The sequence below is a fragment of the Oreochromis aureus genome, linkage group 14 (assembly GCF_013358895.1).
Source record: "Oreochromis aureus strain Israel breed Guangdong linkage group 14, ZZ_aureus, whole genome shotgun sequence".
Taxonomy (NCBI): Eukaryota; Metazoa; Chordata; class Actinopteri; order Cichliformes; family Cichlidae; genus Oreochromis; species Oreochromis aureus.
Genome location: NC_052955.1, coordinates 14,542,067 through 14,561,271, shown reverse-complemented (window position 1 = coordinate 14,561,271; position 19,205 = coordinate 14,542,067). Strand labels below are relative to the sequence as shown.

General features: G+C 40.5%; 1 protein-coding gene across 2 annotated transcripts in view; it reads right to left on the bottom strand.

Moving 5' to 3' along the window:
* LOC116335954 (CD166 antigen homolog) overlaps positions 1-19,205 on the bottom strand; it is a 45,772-nt gene that overhangs the window by 3,310 nt on the left and 23,257 nt on the right. The window contains exons 2-14 of one of the 2 annotated variants that reach the window (XM_031759744.2): positions 11,194-11,300; positions 10,763-10,979; positions 10,587-10,651; positions 10,085-10,172; positions 9,682-9,846; positions 7,071-7,195; positions 6,807-6,939; positions 6,364-6,476; positions 6,148-6,274; positions 5,438-5,559; positions 2,264-2,396; positions 1,454-1,483; positions 892-1,003 (exon numbers count right to left, since the gene is read on the bottom strand). In XM_031759744.2, coding sequence (XP_031615604.2) covers positions 892-1,003; positions 1,454-1,483; positions 2,264-2,396; positions 5,438-5,559; positions 6,148-6,274; positions 6,364-6,476; positions 6,807-6,939; positions 7,071-7,195; positions 9,682-9,846; positions 10,085-10,172; positions 10,587-10,651; positions 10,763-10,979; positions 11,194-11,300 — 1,537 coding nt within the window. The remainder of the gene's footprint in view (positions 1-891; positions 1,004-1,453; positions 1,484-2,263; positions 2,397-5,437; positions 5,560-6,147; positions 6,275-6,363; positions 6,477-6,806; positions 6,940-7,070; positions 7,196-9,681; positions 9,847-10,084; positions 10,173-10,586; positions 10,652-10,762; positions 10,980-11,193; positions 11,301-19,205) is intronic. The other variant, XM_031759752.2, reaches the window with a different exon arrangement.

Here is a 19,205-nt window from a genome sequence, read left to right as displayed (position 1 = left end):
TGATGCCAGAGGTCAGAGGAAAATGGTCAGGCTACTTCGAGCTGATAAGAAGACAACAGTAACTCAAATAACCAGTTCTTACAACCAAGGCATGCAGGAGAGCATCTCTCAATTAACAAAATGCCTAATGTAGAAGCAGATGGGCAACAGCAGCAGAAGACCACGCTGGATGCCATTCCTGTCAGCTAAGATCAGGAACCTGAGGCTATAGTTTGTAAACTCTCACCAAAATTGGAAAACAACACACAGAAGATTGGAAAAAATGTTTCCTCCTCTGATGAGTCTCAATTCTTGCCGCGTCATTCAGATGGTTACGGTGTGAATTTGGCATAAATAACACCAGAGCATGGATTCATCCTGCCCTGTATCAATGGCTCAGGCTGCTGGTGGAGGGTTAATGATGTGGGAGATATTTTTCTTGGCACACCTTGGCAGCAACTGCATGGTGCTGTCATGTCGATATGGACTAAAATCTCAGAGGAATGTTTCCAGCACCCTGTTAAGAATTAAGGCAGTTCTGAAGGCAGGGGAGGGTGTCCAGTACTAGTAAGGTGTACCTAACAAGTCGATGAGTGCATATGTAACACACAGCTTTATCATGTTATGCGCATAATTGCTTTCTGCTACATGAATACTACACAAACCTGCATGTAAAGATTGTTTTTAGGCTAAAATGAATCTAAATAAAATATGTTTGACTGGAAATAGAAAAGGACGTTTTAGCAAATCAGAATAACCACAATGCATGAATATAGACACTGCCTAATTAATGAGGAGATCCAGATGGAGGTAAAATTGTGTCTACAAAGATGTTCATTTTATCTTGTTGGGTTACTGGTGAATTTTATAAACACTGTTATGTAGCAGCATTTGTTTAAATGTGCTTCTTACTTGGATTTCTTCGAGTAAACCCAGTATGCCAGTCCTATAACCAAAGTGGCGATGAGGAGACCCACTATAACACCAACCACCAATCTGGTTTGGTCACTGTCTTCCGACTGATCTGTAAAGAAAGACAAAACAGAAATATCAGAGGCGTGAGTGTCATGTTTCTGTATGCTGCTCCAGCCTGGACAGAATAAAAAAATACTCTCGTGTGCATTAAATGCATTGATGAATGGACACATCCGCACTGTGCATGATTATGACTCATTGATTTGAATGTTAATGGGAGCAGTCCCCACTTTAATCTCGTCAATGGGACTATGAACAATGTTGGCATCTTGTCAGGATGCTGGTAGCTCCATTCCTCCTACTGCTTCATAACTATATTTATTTAAAAGAAGCGCACTGTCTAAACATTGTTTTTACTGCTCTACAGTCCAAGGTGACGCTAAAGATAAATATTTGATAAAGAGTCTTCTTTTAGTGAGCAACATTTGATTCCCCCATAGACTTTTGTCAACCCACTTTCTACTGTTTCTTTACAAGAAGGAAGACCGCGCCAACTTACCTTGTTTATCCATTCTCACCTCCTCAATTACTGAAATCAGATATGAAATAACATTAACGTCCAACCGAAATGAAGGGGGAAAAAAAACAAAACAAAAAAACAAGCTTGAAAAATTACTACTCTACATCTACTCGACTTTGCATGCAAAAGGTTCCAAGAGGGAACAGATTAAATCCAGCATCCCAACATACACCCACTGAGCGAGGGGGGGGGGAGAGAGAAAAGAACGATGTGGAAATGCCATCCCAAACACACAGGAATGAGTAGGCAAGAGAGAACAAATGGTGATATAAACACACTTGGACACCGTCAGACAAGAGTGTGGACTAAGTGCTAAGTGCATGCACTAATTACAGTTTGACAGTGATGGTGAGAGTAAAAAGGCTGGACTTTAATAGACAACTACCACCATTACATGAAGTTCTTGAAAGAACTATTAGTGTTTGTGTATGTTTGATACATCCTGTATTTAACAGTGTTTTTTTCCTGCTTACTCATCAGTGGACTATAAATCCTAAAATAACAATTGATTTTAAATAATTGCCCTTATGGCCACCAAATTGGTGTGCAACGACATGACTCCACACACTCTACAAAAAATCCCAAATTGGGTGGATTTACCCTGGTGTACATACCTGCTACAATATTGTCGTTTTGTCAAGGCATGTAAACATGATGTCAAGTTAACATGCAGATGGAAAGAGTTAGTAAGAACAGTAGGAAAACACTTAGGAAGGCAGATTAGTGACTTCATGAAAGAAAAATGAAGCCGAAGGAGGTAAAAGGACCAAATTATGACTTTGTACTTACAAGAGGACACATTTATAGCTCTGGAATCAAAGCCAAGCCTATTGGTCACTGTACAGTGGACAGTTAGATTTGCAGAGGGCACAACTTTGATCTTGTGTGTAATCTTGCCATTGATGAAAGGACTTTCACCAAGCTGAATAACGAGAGAGGGAGAGAGAGAGAGAGAGAGAGAGAGAGAGAGAGAGAGAGAGAGAGAGAAGAAACAAATGTTAATATTTGCACATCTGATCCAGATGATTTGAAGAAGATTTGCACCATGAGGGGGCGATGTTGGACCAATAAGTGAGTCAGCCCTTGCATGACAAAGAAACAGCGTGTGTGCCTCTGGGATATAGACTCCTGAGTCTCAGAGGAAAACCCCAGACACAAAGACAAACTGCCAACACCCTTTTCACATCCTCTGCATATACAAAAGGATGTTGCATTTTTGTAAATACTTATTACTGATCCCATATTCAAGTCTTCGCATTTTTCTGAATGGGGGGGAGGGGGGTTAAATTGCTGAAATGTGTTACTTTCAAAATGCATTTTTATTTCCTGAAAGACTTCTGTGTATTTTTTTTGGAGTAAATTAAAGATTTTAAGGCTCCTCTCGTGGTTACACAATGACTGAAAGGGCTGAGAAGAACTGCAACCATCCTGCGCACACCCCCAGGTTTATGTGTAATTCACACCGCTTCACTGAGTGACTCTGCTATCAGTGCGCACACAGGTAGACTGTGGAAACAAAGAAGAAGAAAAAAAGAGGCTCCATTTAAAAAACAGACAATTTTTGTTCTCGTGACAGGCTGCTGGAAAATACTGTGTTTGAGCCTTGGGGAAAATGAAGAAATGTACTCTTTCGAAACACTGACCACAACCGCCTGGACCAGATAAGTTCACAAGTGTGACAGCTGGGGAAAATACTAACAGTGCAAACTGCCATGCACAAAACAGGGGGTATTCATTCACTGTGGAGCAAAAAGGGAAAAAGTAAAGAAAAGCAAGAGCTGTCTCTGGACAAAGACAATAGTAGGAGGCTTAAGCACACAGCCTCTGTTTAGCCACACCTTCACATTTCTGCTGGTGATACACTGAGGTTTGCTGTAAGACAAATGCCACTATGTTTTAAACCCATGCAACTCTATTTGTCTTTTTATTTCATATTCACAACCATCTGCTCCCTATCAGGCTCTTAATGAAGCCGAAAGTGGACCTAATTTCTCCATATAAACCATCTATTGGCTACTTTGTAGAGGACATTCAGACGCTGTAATCTAAAGATGTCAATGAAATAGTTACTGCAGGACTAACCTGTTGCCATCTTATATAGGAGAACCACTGTGAGGATGAATTTCTATGACAACCAGTATTGATTCACCAACAAAGGAGTAATGCTTTCAAGGGAAAACGGGACAGAAACACTCAAAGCATTCTGAATGATTTTATATGGCTCGAAAACCTCACTGCAGTCTCAAGAGTGTCTCGAGGTGGAGGAGGGCGGGGTGTGGAGGTCATTTGTTAAAGCCGATACCCATCTTGTTATTTTAACAAATAAATTGCTACACCCAACTGCGACTGAAAACAGGCGCGTTAACAAGCACATGGGGGGAAACTTTCTCCGTAAGCTGCCACTGAGAAATCGCCTGGTCATGACTGGTTTCCAACTACCCTGGATGACAACGATGATGAATTCTGTTGTCCTGTGACTGAAATTAGACGTCACTAAAACTGTAGCAGTTTCATATACAGGTACAGATACAATACTCATCTTCACTGCTGTTATTACTGTGGTCATCTACTAATTGGAAGGTTGGTGGTTCGATCCCTGGCTGGCCCTGGCCAAGTATCCTTGGGCAAAATACTAACCCCAAGTTGCTCTCTGATGCATCCATCCATGTGAATGTTTAATAGAAAAGCACTTTGAGTGCTCAGGTAGAGTAGGAAAGCGCTATATAAGAACTTGTCCACTTGCCAGATTTCAGTATTAAACTTATAATCATATGAAATTAAACAAACAAAACAAGTTGATGTTTTTGGGGAATAGTCTGTACAGGCATTTAAATTAGCTAATTATCTTATTTCTTATATGGTAGTTTTATTATTTGTGGTGGAGTTCACCATGGATATGCCAGATTCAGACAGGCACCCACTTTCAGACTCAAAAGTAATTGGACAATTGAATGATGAGCAGTTTCACAGCCAAATGAGACCCGTTCCCTTGTTATTCATGACAAATTAAGCAGATGAAAGATCTGGGGATAATTCCAAGTGTTGCAAGTTTCCACTGGCAGTCTCTAAATGTTGTCCAAAGAGATGAAAAAACCCCAAAATATACCTATCAGAGCGATAGCAAAAACTTCACAAGTGGCAAACTCAACAGTCGGCTTCTTAAAACAAGAAGGAATTATGGATTCCTTCTCAGAAGCTCAGAAGATAACTAAAGTGGATGAATGCAAAGTCTCTCCTTGTTTAAAAAAAGCTTTAACAACTTCATAAACAAGTCAAGAACACTCTCAAGAATGACTTGTAGCCACCCAACAAGCAAAATGTTTGGTTTTCTACTAAAAAGAATCCCTGAATTTGCAATGTGCTGACAGCAGCTATGCTCGCACTGTGTAAAAACAAACACATCTCCCTCATGACCCTGGTGTAGATTCCATAAACAAGTTTACCTTGAGTACCAGAAGGTACATTGATATTTTCACCATTTCACAAGATTTGATTTTGTTAACGGTATACATCGATCCCGAAGGACCTGCTTTTAGCTGTGTTCAAATTCACAGAATCTTGTGAAGCCTCTAAGATGTATGTCATCACCAGCCACAGAGCAATCTTCGCCATAACAGAAGCAATAACTGCCTGCATTTATCTCGGAAAAAAACCACTTGTAGTTTGTTCTGATGTGACAATAAACTGAAGACTTCACACAACTGTAAGCGTGGTGCTAATGCATGTTTTCTATTAATACAGTGGTTTTCCTTTCATGGCTCTTTAAGTCTGACACAGTGTTTTTTTCTGAGGATTTCTTTTTTTGTGCCAGCACAGGAGGAGTGAACACATAAAACAAATCTTTTATGTACTGTTAGGAAGAATTAATGGATATGACCTTCAGAAACTGCAACAATTATCCAAGGATAAATTTCCTGCAATTCTGATAATAGGTAAACTTCCAAGCATGTAAAGGGTACATACCAGAGTGCCATTAATGCTCCAGGAAACAGCTGGCTTTGGAGAGCCTTCAGCCTCACAAGTCAAGACTTTATGTTGGCCGTCATTACTGCGATTTTTGAACAGGCTCTTTATAACTGCAGGACCTGTAAGGGAACACGTGTTATAAAGCTCGATTTATCGTGGTTTAATCTGATTCACTGAGGAAAGGAATTTTTTTAGAGAAATCCTTTTATATTCGCTGTCATGCCAAGAGTTAGATGAGAAGATGAATACCACTCTCATGTCCCTATGAGTCTAGAGTCATTAGCCATTTGGCTGAAAACTAGAAGTAAAGAAAATCAGCGAGCCAGTCCAAAGGAAAATAATCCCACTAGTGCCTCCAAAAATCAGCAATTAGCATGCGCTGTCTTGTTTATTTTTCAAAATTTGTACAGAAAATAAAGTGTAAAAACAAGATGTGGCTGCGAGTAACCATCTGGAGTCTGATCAAACCGTTAAAATAACTTTTTTTAACCACTGATTTTTATATGAATTAAAAAACAACAACGCAAATTTAATTAATGCGTTAGCTTTAAGCTGATATTTTTTACCCTTAGACAAAGTCAGGCTGTTTCATCCATTCTTAACCTTCACAAACTGCCTGTTGGCTGCAGAACTTAACAAACTTAAAATATGAGACAGAGTGGTACCAGTTTTCTCTCCCTGCATAAGAGTTTTCTTCAAACCCTTACCTTCGACAGTAAGATCAAAAGAAGCTGTCCGGGTGATGTGTCCAACTGTCACCGTCCACTCATAGCGACCAGAGTCCGAGTAACCGAGCTTGGTAAAGTCGGGCTGTTTGTCCAGTTTAGTATTATTCTGAAATAAATCAAGAGAATATCGGCACTGTCAATAACAAGCACAAACCCGAATGATTGGAGCTTTGTTATATAAAAGATCGCTTCTACCTTTGTCCAGGAGACCTCTGCCTTTCCGGAAGAATCAATCTGAAGACTCAGATTCAAGGCATCGCCAGCGAGCTTGACGATATTCCCAGAGGGGCTTAAATTGATGTCTAGGTCTGAAAAGAGGAGAGGATGGCGGAAAGATGGTTCAGAGGCCTGTTAAGGATCAAAACATTTCTGTTGTTAACCATATAACTCTGCACTTGGCTCACAGCCCTGCAGATGCAGCTTATTAGAAGCAGTGCGGCTGACACAACAATTTCTCCCCAAATCAGAAGAAGACAGTCTTGCAAAGAGAGATATTAGGACTTTTCTCTAGAAAAGGCTTTTCGTAACAGATAAGACTGCAGGGAGAAAAGGAAATTATTCGGATACAGATGCAGATGTGTGGGGTAAAATTGCAGTAATTTCTACTTCTAGAGAAATTATTATTTTTGTCTTCTTACAGGTGACGGTGATGTTCCTGGTCGCTTCCATGGACGTGTCATCAATTAGGGAGCATTTGTATTCACCGGTGGCGATGCGTGAGACATTCGCGATGGTGTAGGTATCCGTGTTTTCCACTGTCACCAGCTCCCCCTGCAAAAACAGTGAAAACAGCAGCATTTCATTTACGTTGCTGAGGATAAAAGACTGAATAAATACATTTTAGATGAAGTAAGCACTAGTTTGGATGAACAGAAGGAATTTCAAAGCTTTTAATGAGATACCTTAAGGTGAAAGTTAAAGCTGGTAGGAGCTGGGTTACCATCTGCCACACACTTCAAAGTCAAGTTGTCTCCCTCTTTAAGCTCTTTCTGAGGACTGACCTCAAGCATGATGTTCTCCGTGGAGTCTGTGCAGAAAACAGGAGCAAGAAAGTCAGAAGGGCGAGGGTGGAGGGTGTAACAAGTGGAGCGTGCTCCCCAACCGGCTGAATGCAATGGGGACTGCACTCATCCACTGTGTCAGCACGCTACAGAGAGCTCTAACTTTGAGGCTCAGTATTGGTTATGACCAACTTCAAAATGCAGCAGAGGAGGTGGTTGAATTGCAGTCATAATCTGAGGCACTCAACCAAACAATCCTTTCAAAGCTCAATGTTTCTGCTCCATCTAAGGCAAACTCTTTCAAGAATTTCTTGAAAGAAAGTGTTCCAGCACTGATAAGTTCTACTCTGGGCCGTGTTGAGCAGGCAACTTCAATATTTAATGCTGCACTCGGTATAAATCTCAGAATCCACACCTCATTTTTCAACTTTCACCATCAAAAGGTGCCGTTACCCATGTCTGTCTCGACTGGAAGCGAGAGAATTATAGAAAAAAAAATGTTAATGCACTCGCAAAAACCACATGCACCGTCTGATTACAGTTGTAAAATGTCTCTTGGTCTTCTCGTGGATCACGAGCTGCTGCTGTGTTACACGTGTGATGTGCAAGAAGCTTGACTTCAATTAAAAAGGGAGACTTTTATTCTCTTTCACTCCATTTTGAAATTCTTGTCATGCCATATTAAATAAGCTGTTTTCTCACCAAAAAGCAAAATTTCATCAACAGAAACATACTTTAATTATTGATGCTTAGAAAAGAAAACAGCATCACTGATTCATTTGTGTCAATACTTAAAAAATGTGAATAAAACATGTTTGTAATTCTCATCGCGGTGGAGGAAACAGACGTCAGTGAGAAGAATCTTGAACAGAACCACCTGAAACAAAACAGTGTAGCCAGAGAAAAAAAACGCCTGGTTGTATGTCCTCTTTAAAACTTTATATACATTCACACAGCGCCTTCCTTCAAGTTTGCACCAAATCACAGTACTGAGCAAAGGTCCACCTTTCTTTGTGTTCTGCTAGAAAAATGGCAAATAGGGGCAGTGATTTATTGAAACTTGCAAAACTGAATAGAAAAGCAGTACTTAAGCCAAAAACAGAGTTTGTACAATACTAATGAGCTTAAAAGTCACCAATTGCTATAGCCACCTTTATTCTTCAACACAGCCTGAAGTCTCTTAGGTAAGCTTTCTTCTAATTTCTTTAAATAGTCTTCAGGAATAGCTCATGAATGACATTCAAAGGTTTTCTTTGGATCTTGGTCGCCTTTTGTTCCATTCTCTGTCAAGATGATCCAACACTGCTTCAATGATGTTGAAGTCCGGGGACTCTGGGGAGGCCAATCCATGATGGATAGTGTGTGTTTTTTTTCTATCCAGGTACGGTTTTACTGCATTGGCATTGTGTTTGAGATCCACTGTGTTTTACAGATGGCTCCTGATCTCCTCTGTACACACTGACAATGATTTGAACCAAACATTTTAAATCGCTTCATTAGATCTGTTGCCACTGATTTCAGTCTTCTTCTTTAATTCTGCAAACCTCAGCCTTTTCTCTCTGTTTCCCTTCCTTAAGAATGACTTGACCGAAGAGCCAGACATCTGTTTGGTCTCACATACTTTCCTGTTTCTTAAAGGCATGACTGACACACTGTTCATCTGCTATAGAGAGTTATAGATAGATAGTTTTTTATGCCTGCTACCTCTCATTTTGCTGTCACTTAGGACACACTGCACACCAAGCCGTTATATACCAAGTTTCTGGCTAGTAGCTCTCTGGGTATTGCTTTGTTGGCACAATAATGCTACATGTGGACACGAGTGAACAAGCAGCCCATGTCCAAAAAACCCCCCCAAAACTTCAGAAAGCCTTGAAAACTATTGCTCAACACCACTTTTAAAACTTACAAGATAGTCTGACTGCTTGTAAGCAAAATATAGAATAATGGGGGGCAGCACGAGTCTGGACAGAACTGTATGCATCCCAAATCTTTTTCTGCTGCTTACCTGGCCATGGCTGGTCATTAATTCCCAACCACAGCAGAGGGGAGAATTTTCATGGCTCTGCTTACTTTGCATAGAGTGAAGGTCCCTGTTGTAAGTTCAGGTCCAGCATTTTGACTGTATATAGTTTGTGTTACAGTATACTGTGGATAATTCACAGAGTTATAAGCAGCATTATTACGTTGTGCCTTGGCTACAGCAGCTTGCTACAAATATTTTTGCAATAATTAATTACAAATGAGGTGCTAAAACAATCCTCCGATATGGGCACATTTTATAGTTTTGTCCTGCTACAAGTGGATTACTGAGACTTTCAAGCTGAAGTAGAATATTGTGGGTGTTTGAGTGGGTGTCGTTTTCAGGATATGGCATGTAGTTTAGACAGAGTGTAAACTTTCAGAGATTTCACGATGATCATCTTGCATTTTAAACCCTTTCTTTGAATTTACAGATAAAAAAACAAAAGCAAAATAAAAGGTTTTAGACAAAGTATGCTCAGTGACTCACAGGTAATAGTAAAGTTCATGGAAGAGGATTCCAGCGGTAGACTGTCAGCACGGCATTCGAACTTGGCGCCTGTGTCTTCCTTCATTGCAGAATACTCGAGTATGGAGGTAGTGGTCGAGAGGCCGGTACCAGACTCTACCTCAACAGAAGCTTTGATGGAAATCCCTAGACAGAAAACAAACAAGCACTGTCCGAAAACTCTAACAAGGAAAAAAATGTGCAATGACCAAAACACTGCACACAGGCGCGCCGTCATGAGAGTGCAGCGCAATTCATCACAGCAGAATAATTTACAGCAACTGTCCCTGTCAGACAGAATAAAACCATCTGTGTATGCAATATTTATAAATGTCAAATTTTTTTTTAGAACTCAAAGACAACAAAAGGGATGGTGAATGCTCACCTTTCCCATCAGCCTCCAGAGGTTTATTGTTCTTGAACCATGTGATATTTGCAGGTGGGTTGGCATCTTTTGCAACACATTTTCCAAGCTGCAAAGCAAAAAAAGAGAAAAAAAGTGAGAAACAGGCAAGAAAAGCACTCAGAGGATGAATAAAAAAATGCATTTCATGACTATTTTTAAATGACCAAACATATGAGCAAATTAGCTTTTTGTTAATGCCACTCTGGTATTTGAGGACTAAACAGTTTTCCATGCAATAGACCATGAAATGCCTAAAGCATTTATAAAGCCCCTCAAATCCTTTGGGTCTTTTAATTGTAGCACAAGCGAGATTTCTACTCTTTACTAATTCATGAGAATCACTTCAAAGAAGTCATTACTACAGTAACAGGCACGGTCTCTGTTAGGCCTCAAGACACGTTAGCTCAAGTAAGGGATTTCCCTTCATGACTCATTGTTTAAAATAATGTAGGCATTAAAATGTTTATCATTAAAACTCCACCTTAGTAAGTCTTCCAATCTCTAGCTCCTCTGCTTTATCAGAAATCTCCAACTTTGCCGGCAACTCTGTAGTTGAGGGAAAAAAACAGTATGAATGGAAAGGCTGGATGTTGCTTGTGTCAGTCACAGCACTTGAACGAGGGCATTTCGACACTTTTTCAGCTAATTCAGACTCACTGTGAATTAGGACATTAACTGGGTATTCAAACACGTCTCCGCCGGTCACCACCATGCAAGTGAAAGTCCGCTGGTCGCTGAGCTTGGCGGCAGAGATCAGCAGGCTGGAGTTTTCGTCCATGCTCACACGGACCTTGTATTCATCAGTGGCGCTGATTGAGACATTCTGGTTTTTCTGCTTGACCAGCAGGTATCCTGGAACTCCATCCCCTTTGTCCTGGAGAGCAGAGTGCGCTTGTTATGTGTCGCTCGCATATGGCACTGGCTTCGTGTTCACAATAAAAGCATGCACTGTTCATGCAGTGTCATATGGAGGGACAGATGCATGGTCTAATGCACTCAGACTGGGCGTGGTTCGACTTCAGACACAGTAAGTGGGCATTAGACCTACTTCGCCATTTTGAGAACAACTGACCTCCAGTGTGACTTACATATTTCCATTTAGTGATGGCGATGTCTTCTGCCTTTATGGCTCCACTGTTGCACGGGATCTTGAGCATTTCCCCATACTGGCCAGTAATAAGCTCCAAAGAGGTGACTGCAAAAGAGAAACACCAAAGGCTCATTTTCAATTGCTTTCTAAGAATGGCTAATCTGGTCAGCACGAATTATTAGGACAGAAAATGAAAATGCTTATTATTCTGAATGCTTTACAGCACCTCCTGTTTGCATACATTTTACTGACATTTATCAGCACCACTTAGTGCTCGCCTAAACACATGAGAACAGCAGTTTCTATAGAGTTCTGCTAATTTTTCAGCTCCCTTGGGGAAAAAACAACAACAACAACAACCTTTCCTGCCCTAAATCTCATTCAAAACATTGCCATGGAGACAAAATGTTCAAGAGGGGGATGGGAGGGGGTGCCAGGCGAAGTGTCTCAATGGGCTGCGATGAGGGGTTAGAGCCAAAGGGCTGCAGGGAAGAAGAGGCTGCCATGGCCCGACTGAAAATGAGGTGTTGCTCAGTTTTTCTGGCATTCAAATTTACATTTCAGACCTCTCGGAGTTCAGGCAGAGGTAAACGCACAAGCATATGTGTGGAAGCATAAATCTGACAGCTAAAATCCAAAACAGCTTGAGAGCAGCTCAGTAAAGTGTACGAGAAGAAAACGGTGACCAGTCAGATTCTCTCTGCTGAAACAGAGACAAGTAATGTTGTGTTTTGTGTGTTTTTTTTTTTTACAAGGAAAGTGCAAAACAATGAAGATCCTCCAATATTCTGCGTGCATTCGACCCTGAAATTGTCTGATTATATTCGTGCACAAAAAAACCCAGCTGCACACCAAAATGCCATTTCTGCACTGAGAAAAAAAAAGTTATACTCTCAGTTTCCCTCTGAACACATCAGACTTTTAAAGGTTTTCTTAGTGTGGTACAGAGATGAACTGAATTCATTTGCTCTGTGCGTGATACTCATTTGAATCCTGTTTGAATGAAGGTAAATACTCTTACTCTGGTTACCATTGTCTGTATTAAAACAGAGAAACAACCGGGACCCGGAAGGCATGCTTGCACAGTCGGCAAGTTCAGAGGTGCGCAAATACCTGCCTGGTTTCCTTCGCACACAGTAAACCCCCTGTCGTTAAGTGTCATTTTCTCATCAGGACTATTAAACGAGTCCATAAAATAGTTATGTACATGTGTGATGAAACTAGAGAGACAACAAAATCAGACAGTTTGCCTCGAGTCAACAAAGTCTGCACTTATTGCCGTCCTCCTGACACTAAGCTGAACAAGTTCGCACGCCGACACCTGTCACTCATCGTTACGAGCTGTCAACTCACAAGAAACAGCACCGAGCCCATCGCTGAACTCCGTAAAGCCTGTTTCTGAAGTCACTACTGCAGGAAGATGACAAACACAGACAATTTAATAAGAAGACTTTAAACAAGGCATGTCTGCCTCGTAGCTCTATGGCTTTTTAAAGCTGTTTTCTGCCTTTCCTCTAAACCCTACAAGGAAGTTTTACCTCGTAGGGGGCCAAAAAAACCAAGTTTGATCTTTTTCTTTTTTCTCAAAGTATTAAAAAAAACATTTTTTGGTCAACAAGGAGATTACAATAATTTAACATGGTTGCTCAGAGACTCCTCAAACTTCCTCAAACTTTAATTATAATTAAATTCAAGTAATTAAATAAAAAAATCACTTCAAAAGCCACATGCTATTAATTGCACAGCCCTATTTTCCCACCTTGTGTTTGCTATAGGTGCTTATATATACACCAGCCAACACGTTCTCACTCCCAAAGCGTAACATTTTATGCTAGGTGACAAATCGCTGATATATTACTCTTCAATAACACGTCCCTATATTATGAGATCGGAAAAATTATGAAACATGAGAACCGTTTGGATCGAATCTACACATGTAGAATCTACAGCTTGTGAAATGATTATCTGCCTCTTAACTCTTATTGTGTTGCTTGTCCTTTAAACTAATTAAGATTTTATATAAAAATCTTAAGTAAAACGTACGTTCCTTTTACTTAAATCGCTTTGGAAAACAGTATTTAATGTCATTAAATTGCTGGTTAAGGTTAGGGATAAGGTTATGGTTAGGGCTGGAATACATGGCTGGAACGTGTATTACCGCGGGAGTTTCATTCTACTGGATTTCATCCATAACCCGACGCGTAGCATAAGAATGCAGAAGGTCACCTTTCGCACCTTTTCCTCAGCTCGGCTGTACCAGCAGGGGCAGACTCCTCTGCTTGAAAAAAAAGGGTGGTTGTATAGAAGTCAATAGGAAAACAGCTCTTTGGGTACCTTAACCTGTGACATCAATCAACATTTTCCTGAGAGTCAAACATTGAATACAACATGATACTAAATTTGTAAATATGGTCACAATGGCATTTCCCGGGTTTTCTTTGACATTTTGTTTCAAAAACCTAAGGCGGCTGTAGTTACAATGCTCATCTTGAAGATTCACAGTGAGAATTTGCTAGCCACAGTAGATCCGTCCATCTTTTATATACAGTCTATGGGCTCACTTTAAACCCGTTAAACACCTGGGAAGTTCACTTAAAGGCCCTTCACATACCACAAGACAACACTGCACAACTCCTTATTTCCAGCAGCTTGTGCGGTTCATCAAGCAAAACAATGTGTAATTATTTGCTGACCACTGAAAGCTCTCTGTATGGTTAAATGTCACCTTCGCACACTTCATCTACCTCACACTCTTGGCTTGAATTCAGAAAGACCAACTTAACCTAACATGTGTGTTTTTGGATTGTGGGAGGAAACCCATTGAGACACAGAGAGGTTGTTTGAACCAGAAACCTTCTTGATGTGAGGTAACGGTGCTAACTGCTTCACCACTGTGCTGCTACAACCCATTTTTGCACAACCAACAGAAACACAGAATGCTAGAAAGCAGACACATTTAGTACATGTTCGGCAATAAAAAAAATTAAAAAAATTGCAAGACAAATTTCAGAGCATACGTGCAGTCTGGTGGATAGATAATTTTTTTTCCTCCACTCAAACACGTACTGTATTTAAAGTGGTGTCTGCGATGTAGTTTTTGATTATACCAACGAGGGCCACACACTGACCCACACTGGTCAAGTAATAAAACCGTTTTTTACACTACAAGTGTTTGTGGAGCTTCGACCTCTTTAGATCACTCAGCTCAAGGCGAACTGTTTTCTGTGTGAGGGAGTTTACTTTAGCCTACCTTTTTGGAAGAGTCAGACCAGATGAAAACATTGATATCACTCACATGTGTTAAAGCCTGAAGTGGCCAATTGTCTAAAGTGGACCTCTAAAGATCGGTACTCTACATGTTACACCTTGTTGTTTTTTTTGTTATCTATGTGAAAAGCCAAAGCCTGGCTAAATAATTGCCCTTTTGAACCGTAGGTACTAAGCTGAACTAACTTTGTCTAAAGCTATTTACATGTTGTTAAGAGTCGCTGCGACCTCCTCAACAGGTGCACTGGGAGATCTACTGAAAATAATTACCTATTTTTAACAGCCCAACAGACAGACTGAACTTTCTGAAGGTGTCCTTGTTCACTATGCCATCTGAATAAATTGAAACAAAGTGATGGATGGAAACATCAGAAATTACCAATGCAGAGACCGAAAACAAGATATAGACAGAACAAAAAGGCTCTAAAAAAGTGTTAAAGTCTATCGGCGGTGGTGGCTGTAATCAGTGCTTACAGCTGCATGAAGCAGAAACAGCTTGTGTGAGCATCAAAGCAGAGTAACCCACCCAGTAAAAGCAAAAAAACAAACAAAAAAAACCCCTATCTGAGAACACATAGCACTACCACGGCACTTCACCCACATAGATACAATCCCTGCATTTAAATAAGGCTCGGCGACATTTAATAGTGACAGCACGGGACAAAACAAACCTCGCCACATTTCAACTGCTGACAGCTTTACCAGGAATTCTTCACCAAACACAGGGATAAGCTCCGTCACTTGTCAACTAAAGTACGTGCATTTCCTGCACTGATTCTCTCATTTCCTATAATTTATTCCATGTAAAATCTGTTAAAAGCTTTTCGGGAATCAAGTCGTGCAATGATCAGTCTTAACAAATTGCTGTTTGGGGGAAAAATGTTACCTACTTCAGGTATTCGTGTATTCACGAAATGTACCTTCTTTTTTTTTAAAGCAGTGTAATATAAGAGAAATGCTGCTTTACTGCATGCATGAGCTAAGAATAAATGCACCCACTGGGTCGTTTTCTGGACTGTAAATTTCTGCCTGCATTTCACAGAGTCTTGCTCACTTTCAGTGTTTTGGCAAATGGATGTACATGAGTGTGATCCACCTGAAATAATGCAGATTGCTGGTTGTGAACCCGGCATGCTGATGTAGCCATCCTACACTTGGTTGTTTTTAAAGTAAATGAAACGTGCAGGTTTCTGATCCAGGCATAAAAGATTGCCCACGCTGTGTGGCAAAAAGGAAAAAATGGAGGCATTGTGAATACATTGAGAGGAATCCATTAATGAGCTCTCTGTTCAAGGGACACATTTTTGCATGTGTCATATTTGATGACATCCCGCTAGATTACATTTTAGCATTTAAGGTGCCAAAAATAGCCTCTCACTATCTTTATTGTGTGCATCTCCTGGCCACGTTGATGCCAGAATGCTCTAATGGCTGAGGACAAATCCAAGCGTTTTTCTAAATCAAGTTGCCAACCAAGCCCACATATGCTGTGTCTTAGTAATAAGACGCAAAGCACTCAGGAGACAATACAAAGGTACACTGCAAGCCCAGCAGTGTTGCAAAGGTTATCACACTCTCTGTATAATAAACTCCTTGCATTTCAAATTCAAATAGACGTTTTGAATATTCAAATAAATCTGCATTCAGTGTCTCTGAGAACTTTAAAAGAGTCTGCATTAAGGGAAAAAGCATTATCTGTGCAGATTACACTGTCACACAATGAGAACTAATCGCACATGTTGAGTTACAGAAGACAAAGCTCCTGCTGCTCGCTGAGATAAGGTAATCCTTTTGCAACAAAAGTAGGTGAACTGAGCGACTTCCCATTGACAAATACACACAAGTTTACACCATGCATACCAATCATCAGCTTGTAATCATTGTCTATATGATGAGGAGGATATTTAACATTTACCACTTCCTTATGGTTTTACCTTGTTGGTGTATGTCTGAAGACAGTAATAACACTTTTATATAATATAATACTTACTATATCCAGCACTGTGCAGCGTCTTCAGTCACCCCTCATTTGTTTTAATTTCACTTCCAAGCAGAAGCAAAAATTCTCCAACTTTTTGACGTTTTTCTTTGGACACGGGCTGCTTTTTCACTCATTTTCAGTCCAGTTTCAGCATAACTAAAGTTTCCTTTAGTTTGTTTGTTTAAGCCACTTAACACTAACCTATGAATAATCCAAGAACCAAAAGACACATAATTCCAGTTCAGCCAGTGTTGTGTAAACACATAACAGGAAACCTGGCAAAGCATCAATTTTAAATTGTATCTTTGGGACTTTGTTACCAGCAGCCAGTCACAAAAACACATAGTTTGTTCCCATTTTGTTCTTTATGTGAATCTACGATAAATGCCAAACATAACACAGTTTGACACACATATGTTGGCAGTGCGTCCTTAAAATAACTGAGAAAACTGGACAGGTGACCAGTATCTGTCTTTAAGAAGGAAATCCAACAAGGACCCTGCACAGGATCTGGCCCTTCAGTTGATCAGTCTACTGCTCACTGAAGCCTCATCAGAAATGATGTCAGTGGAAGCGTAGCTGTCAAGAAGCCATTCTTAAGGAAGTGAAACGGGGCAAAAAGGCTGAGGTGTGCCAAATTACCCAAGAACTGGACTGAAAGTCAGTGGCAACAGGTCTGATGGAGTGACGAATCCAACACTGAAATTTTTGGGAGGTGAGTGTGAGTGTTTACAGCCATCTGTAAAACACAGTGGAGGCTCTATCGCAGTTTGAAGCTGCATTTTTCAGCATGGCAATGATTCCAAACATACCGCCAATGTAGCAAAAGCATACCTGATAGATCAGTCATTGACTGGCCTCCCAGAACCTAGACTTCAACATTACTGAAGCAGTGAGGTATCATCTTAAAGAAATTACAAGAGAGTTCAGACAATGTTGAAAAATAAAGGCCATACAAAGTATTGACCTTTAAGCTCATTCGAATTGCACAAGCTGAGGTTTTGCCTCCATAGATGTACTGCATGAACATGCGTGTTTTCATATGTGTCAGTAAACTGCTGAACGTATTTCCCAGTTTCCTAGCAAAATGTAATGACTAAAAACATTAAATGAGGACACATTTCATGCCATGTGTTATATGGGACACAAGAACCAACGTACATTTCTTTAGCAGAAATTAATTCACAAAGAAAATCCCCATAACAGAAATAAACAAACACTAATTTGGGATAGTGCTGTGTAGAAAGTACTACTCCAAAAAAAAACTGCATTTTCTGTGTCAAGCTCATAAAAAAGTCGGTTTTGAAGGCTGCTTAAAAGATTCAGTATTTCTGGGATTTCAAACTAAAGCTATGGGCTAAAGTAAGACAAGATTCTAGTGCACGTCATTTGGTAGTTTTACAAAAAGCATTACAGACTTTTTAGTCTCGTCAACCACCCCAAAAAAACGTGTTTGCTCGTCTGAATTTGAATTTCACTGTACTTTTTTCTCTTTCTTACACTGGACATGAAAAATTAGCTGCTACTCTGGCAATGGTAACTCAAGTAAGAGACAGGCGAGTGACAGAGACAGGAGGCAGCACCGCAGGAGATACTTTTATGTTCCTGATTAAGGCACCTCTATTCCCGAGAAGAGACAGGTGACGACAGCTCAGATATAAACTCACCAGGGAAATCAGCAACCTCCCCGCATTAGTCTCTATATCCCTGTTTTGCTACCTTACGCCCTCCTATTTGTGTGTGTGTGTGTTTGTGTGTGTCCCTTTGAGCTGCAACAACCAAAAGAAAACCGAGGCCCAAACTTATTAAGTGCTGAAAATGAGGATTGTGCACTGAATGGGGATCCCATGGCGCATGTCCACAAAGACTTGATGGCAAATAGCCTTGCTTCAGAAGCGGTTCAGTGTGAAGGGGCAGACAGAACCACTTCAACTGGATCAATAATACTCGAGGAAAGGCTAGATTCTTATAGTGAACGCCGTTTGCCTAAGGAGCAAGAAATCAAAGAAAACCTAACCTCCCGTGACATTCTGCCTCTCGTCCTTGTCTCTTCTTTAATAATTTAACAAGTGCTGAATTTTGATTAGCCATATTAAGAACCTCAAATGAGAGAGATCACTGGTTTAATAAGCTCAAACTCTCATTACTCGCTGTCGTGAAAAATTGTCGCAACGCTTCTGTCACACGGAAAGGTGTCAGAAGGACCACCGGGGTCCCCAAAGAATCCTAGGAGATATCTGGTAATAAATGAGCTTTGCAGGCTGTTGTTTTGCCAACTCTTTCACTGAGTACACACGCTCAGCTCGTGCGTTACTATGACAAGCACATGACTGTATTTAAATTCTGCTACAGTATCAGTTCACGCTGAGGAAACGTTCCAGACCAGCTAGCTGTAGAGAGATTTCTTAAAAAAAATAAAAAAAATACACAGCTACATCCTCACTATCTCCGTCTGTCTCTCTTGAGGGAAGGGGTGTAATCATGTCACTGATGGATAACTGACAGCACAGCTTGCACAACATCCCTCTCGCACAGTTCCTCTTTTTGTTGCAGGCTGAACCACCATTCCAAACGTCAACAATGCGTGCTCTATAATTTAGCTTTTTCGGTTTTTTTCTTCTTCGCTGTAATTGCCTGTCACTGTCTTTATAGCATAAAACTGAGAGCATCAGCTTCTATTTTCTTTCTTCTTTTTTTTACCACACTGGCGTGAGCCCACTGGGAGAGAAAAATCCTTACATCCAAAGCTCTAGCCGCTTTAA